We start from the raw sequence: 6000 nt of genomic DNA, 5'->3' as shown, positions 1-6000 counted from the left end.
ATTTTGGCAGCAGTGTAAACTCACAGAGAACATGCCCACCGTGTGAACTCCTCACAAAGAACAAAACACTACTGCCATGGGCTTCCTACTTGGTTTATCCAAGTTGACATACTTGCTTTCAAAATGATACGGGTACTTGAAAATTTACGTAGCAGATGGACGATTTTCTGTGATGTGAGACAAATTTTGATACTTAGGCCTCACTGATAGGGTTCCGGCTCCTTCTAAAATGGGAAGGAGTCAAAGGAGTCGCTTTTTTTCTCCAACTTCTTCATACAAAATGACTCCAGCTCCTCTAGTGCTCTGGGCGTGGAGCTGTTTTTGACTAAACAGTTCCCAGCTCCTCTAGTGCTCTGGGCGTGGAGCTGTTTTTGACTAAACAGGAACTCCAGCCGGAGCCCTAGGAGAAGCCGAAACTAGAGGCTTGCCGCACGATCCTTAATTAAATACAATAATACAAACCTTATGTCATAGATCTATGTTACCTCATATCCTCAGTTGAAAACTAAGTTTGCTAATGAAATTACTAACCAATACACCATTTATCTTAAAAAGAGTACTATTTCAGATATGTCCTAAAATCAAACTATCTTAAATTTGACCAAATATGTAAAAAAGACTATCAATATTTATGACATCAAGCTATCAATATTTATATAGATATATATTTTAGGATGAATCTATTGATATTTATTTGATATCATAGTATTAGTATATTTTAATAAATATGATCAAACTTAGGACTTTTTGATATAGGACAAAGCTAAAACAATGCTCTTTCTGGATAGAAGGATCACATCCCAGTGTTGGTCAATTCCAAAAACTACCGTAAAAAATATATAGATGGCATGTAGGTAGTAGGTTCTTATCCTAACGGGTTTATACTACTTCTCGATTGTATTAATCTAGAGCAAACCCAAATACTCCTAGCTGAAACTCCGTTACGCCAGTAGCAAATCAATTTACTACTCCTGTCAATGTTATCAAATTGTAGGAACAAGACATATCGACTGTTGCAAGCAAGTCTTCCATTCAACGGAGCCTGTGTCTCTCTCCCAAAATTTTTGTCGCTAAATCTGACAGGTCAAGCGGATAAGGACCTTTCTGCAGTGGCACGCCTGTTGGCAGCCGCCGGACGCGGTCAACTGGGAGAAACCACTCATCTTCAGCAGTTAAAACACTGAAGAAAAATCCATCGTCGGCAGAAGACCCGGGGTGGGTGCGGTGGGGGTGCGCCTAGCTCCGTGCGGCCGCAACTCCCATAAAACCCTCCCCGTCCCAACGGCCTCCTGCCACCCCCGCAGCCTCCCACTGCCTTCCCCTACCAGATCAGCGGGGCAGAGTGGATCAGACTGGCTTTCTTGGTTCGGAGCAGCCGGTGGATCATTGTTTAATCGCCGGTTACCTGGCCCGGTGTTGAATACTGCTCGCCGCACGCATTTCGGCGAGGTCCCCGGGAGGAGCTGGTCCAACTCCAAGAACGGAGGTATCTTTTTCTTCAGCGATTGCTGCCGATTTGTCCTGCCTCTCTTTCGCCCTTGTCAGTTTCTTGACTCCCCCGGTGTTGACTTGTGCCGTTGTGGGCGCTCTCCTCTCTGATTTGCCCTCTTCCTCTTCTTCTCCGCCATCGTTGTCGGCTTCGTCATCCTCCTGTTTCTTTCTTTCAGGGAAGAGAGCCTGTCGGAAGAGAGGCGAGGAACTTGCTTCTCGGGTGAGGAGCAGAGGAGGAAGCGGAGGAGCGGGAGAGAGTAAAAGACCATGGCCGGCGGGTTCGGCGGCGGAGGGGCGGCCACCGGGAGGGCGGAGTTATACGAGGGCAAGATCACCGGCTACTTCATCCTCGCCTGCATCGTCGGCTCCTTCGGCGGATCCCTCTTCGGCTACGACCTCGGAGTCTCCAGTCAGTACATCTCTCCTCCCACTGCTCTTCTTCTTCTTGCAATTTTCTGTAGTATACTCTGTTTCTCCCATTCCAGTTGCTAGCCCATTTGATTCAATTGAATGCTATTCATCTCGTTTCAAAATGATCTAGTCTGAGATGCCGCGGTTGATAATTCTCTGCAAACAATTTGTCTCTTAATTCTCTATGTGGTTTGCGAAATGATTGCTCCTGAACAACCCAACCATTTCTTGAAAATGTTTTTTCAGAAAACAAAAAAAAATGTAGAAATGCAGGGGAATATTCTGATCCGAATTTCATTGACGGTCTCAATCGTGCCTACTGCTTTTGACTCAGAAAACAATCGATTGGGGTAGACCAGATAATCAGATGAGACGGAATTGGAAACATCATGATGTCTCTGTCTCGTATCATCTGTGGAAGCAAGCAAACCCGCTTTACTACTATGTTCCCTTGTGCAAAAATGGTTCATGGTTGTTGCCCACTGTCCGCTGGAATCAGGAAACTATGATTAATCCTCTTCAACAACCATTACCAAATCCTGTGTGATAACAGAAACTTGTTCCGTCTCATCAGTTTCTTGGAGACGAGACGTTCCCTGTCCTCTCATTTTCAGTACAGATATACTCTGTTTCGTGGAGCACAGCACATCTTATCCGCAGTATTGCAAATGCCATCTCTAAAAATTAGCATTTTCAGAAAGCAACATTTTTTAATTTACATTTTATATAAAATCTGAATTGCGTGAAATGAAGTCTGATTGAGCGAAATTCATTTTAATTCACTGCAAAAAAAAAGGAAAAATCAAAGCTTTCCTGCTGATGAAGACCATTGTTGCAGGCGGCGTGACATCCATGGACGACTTCCTGAAGAAGTTCTTCCCGGACGTGTACCAACGGAAGCAGGCGCACCTGCACGAGACGGACTACTGCAAGTACGACAACCAGGTGCTGACGCTCTTCACCTCCTCGCTCTACTTCGCCGGCCTCGTCTCCACCTTCGGCGCCTCCTACGTGACCAAGCGCCACGGCCGGCGCGCCAGCATCATGGTTGGCGCCACCAGTTTCTTCCTCGGCGGCGCCATCAACGCCGCCGCCATGAACATCGCCATGCTCATCGTCGGCCGCGTCCTCCTCGGAGTCGGCATCGGGTTCGGCAACCAGGCCGTCCCGCTCTACCTCTCCGAGATCGCCCCGTACCGCATCCGCGGCGCCGTCAACCAGCTCTTCCAGCTCACCACCTGCCTCGGCATCCTCGTCGCCGACGTCATCAACTACTTCACCGACCGGCTCCACCCATGGGGTTGGCGCCTGTCGCTGGGCCTCGCCATGGGCCCCGCCACCGCCATCTTCGTCGGCGCGCTGTTCCTGCCGGAGACGCCCAACAGCCTCGTCGAGCGCGGACACCTCGAGGAGGCCCGCCGCGTGCTGGAGAAGGTGCGCGGGACCCACAAGGTGGACGCAGAGTTCGAGGACCTCAAGGAGGCCAGCGAGGCGGCGCGCGCCGTGAAGGGCACGTTCCGGAACCTGCTCGCCACGCGCAACCGCCCGCAGCTCATCATCGGCGCGCTCGGCATCCCGGCGTTCCAGCAGCTGTCCGGGATGAACTCCATCCTCTTCTACTCGCCCGTCATCTTCCAGAGCCTGGGCTTCGGCAACTCCGCCGCGCTGTACTCCTCCATCATCACTGGCTCCATGCTCGTCGTCGGCGCGCTCGTCTCCATGGTCACCGTCGACCGCCTCGGCCGACGGTTCCTCTTCATCGAGGCTGGCGTCCAGATGATCGCCTCCATGGTCAGTTCTTTTGTCTTGATTCTTTCGTTCCTTAATTTCTTTACACAGGATTAACAAGTATAATTCTCATTTACACTTGCTGGCTGACACTGATCGACGTTCTTGTGACATTTTGGGCAGGTGGTTGTGGCGGTGATCCTGGCGCTCAAGTTCGGGCACGGCGAGGACCTGACCAAGGGCGTGAGCACAGTGCTGGTGGTGGCCATCTGCCTCTTCGTCGTCGCCTACGGCTGGTCATGGGGCCCACTGGGGTGGCTTGTCCCCAGCGAGCTGTTCCCACTGGAGATGCGATCAGCAGGGCAGAGCGTGGTGGTGTGCGTCAACCTCTTCTGGACGGCGGCCGTGGCGCAGTGCTTCCTCGCCGCGCTATGCCACCTCCGGTGGGGCGTCTTCGTGCTCTTCGCGTCGCTCATCGTCGTCATGTCCATCTTCGTCATCCTCCTGCTGCCGGAGACGAAGCAGGTGCCCATCGAGGAGATCTGGATGCTCTTCGACAGGCACTGGTACTGGAAGCGCATCGTCCGCAAGGATCCCAAATACCCGGGAAATCTCCACGAGCAGCAGGAGATGGCGAGAGCTTAAACGTGATCTGATTTTATTAGATAGGGGAAAATGGTCCTGGATGCAGAGATGTGTTAGGATTGGTGTTGCTGCTGCGCTTTACGTTGTGTCTCTGTCCATGGTTTCATGTTCTTGAAGTTCAGACTTATGGGGCAAAAAGTTTGCCCCGATGTGTATTTGGTGGCGGGTAGATGCGGTTATGCGAAAATGTGCTACGATATTGTTCATTGTTTGGGCTTAGTGTCCAATTCCCAATCTGATGAGTGTACTGATGGATTTCTCAATGCTCATATACAACTCTTAGTCAATTTAACTGGGTGCATTGTTGTCAAAAAAAACATTTCGGCTTCCATAACCAGTTTATTCGTCTGAAATTAGATTGTATATCAAATTATCAAGGTTATTGTTTATGCATGTTTAGTGAACAATTACATAGTCTCTGTATGACTCAATGGTGAGCTCAGTTCAGACTTCAGATTAGTTCCAGAGTTGCTTGTGCTTGTACATCTTGTCCAACAAAAATTTTAAAAAAAAAGATTTCTGTCCCTTTCATCAGTCAAACATAATCAATTATCAAATATCAGACTTGGACAGTCAAATGCTCACATGGATGTCTCACTCAGTAGTCAGCAAGACAGCAACTCATCATGTACTTCAGTCAGTCCTGCTTATCTCTGTACATCCAGCCGACTAGCCGTTTTCAACTATTTAAGTAGCCCAATTCTCGCCGTTGTTTCATTAACAAGGAATGTGTAGGAGTCAAAGTTATAACACAATTATTGTATATGAACCACGAACTGATATCAGTCACTATCAGTACTCTTTGAAGGCTCACTTGAGCTGAACAAGATGCTTTCAGAACCACGTACATTTATTCATCGAAACATGTTTGCGTTTTTCATTTGGGTGCGTTGTTTACAATATGTAAAATCATTTATGTCTCACTTCAGCTACCCACTGGCAGAGTACATGTACCAATACTTGACCATTCCGAGATAGATCTCCCTTTTGTCCATAGCTCAAAGAGTGCACATCACTTAGTTTTTTTTGTATCTGAATTTTCTATACGCAGGTCTTGTCATTACGTCTCAAACTAGATTTCTGAATATTCAACAGCTTCCCTTGTCTATGCAAAGTCTTCTGTCTACAGGCTGGAAACATAAAAAATTGCTCATGACATAGACATGAAGACTTCCGTAGCTTCAGTGACAATGACTTCCCATTGGTGTTTCATAGAACTGAAAGACAAGGGTAATGATAATTTCACATGCATGTAACCGCTAGCTCTTTATCGCCACGATATCTCACTTTTAGCTTGACAAAGATCATCTTTAATTTCACTGCTGATGTCAATCGAGGACAGCAGCAGCTGCAGCAGGAAAAATGGCAGCAAGAGCTGCTGCTAACGCTGATGGTGTCAACTGTCAAATCCAAGTCATATGTTTGTTCCTTTCAGGAGGAAGAGAAGCTACTAGAGATATGGCTGTAAGATCCCAAAAACCAGGGAAACCTCGATCAGCAGTAGGAGATATGACGAAGGTGTGATTCTTGATGCAAAGAGGGACTTAGGAATTAGGATTGGAGTTGCTGCTTTAGGTTGCCCCTTTGTCCAAAGTTTGTTCTTGAAACTTCAGGCTCTTGTAGGACAAAACGTTTGTCCCCATGTGTATTTGGTGGCAGGTAGATGAATCGTGATACCAAAATGTGCTAGGCTTATTGTAACGTTACGTCGTTACTCGTAAATCG

General features: G+C 47.9%; 1 protein-coding gene across 2 annotated transcripts; it reads left to right on the top strand.

Annotated features, from left to right (window-relative positions):
- Positions 1-1202: 1202 nt before the first annotated feature.
- LOC117845484 (sugar transport protein 14) lies at positions 1203-4567 on the top strand. 2 transcript variants are annotated; one of them, XM_034726540.2, is made up of 4 exons: positions 1203-1486; positions 1668-1900; positions 2741-3693; positions 3814-4567. In XM_034726540.2, the coding sequence occupies exons 2-4, from the start codon at positions 1759-1761 to the stop codon at positions 4273-4275; spliced, it is 1557 nt and encodes a 518-aa protein (XP_034582431.1). In that variant the 5' UTR covers positions 1203-1486; positions 1668-1758; the 3' UTR covers positions 4276-4567. The 2 variants fall into 2 exon arrangements, with proteins under 2 accessions (XP_034582431.1, XP_034582432.1); XM_034726541.1 differs by having other exon boundaries at positions 1482-1579.
- Positions 4568-6000: the final 1433 nt, after the last annotated feature.

Source organism: Setaria viridis, chromosome 2 (genome assembly GCF_005286985.2).
Source record: "Setaria viridis chromosome 2, Setaria_viridis_v4.0, whole genome shotgun sequence".
NCBI classification, from domain to species: Eukaryota; Viridiplantae; Streptophyta; class Magnoliopsida; order Poales; family Poaceae; genus Setaria; species Setaria viridis.
This window is presented reverse-complemented; position numbering and strand designations above follow the sequence as displayed.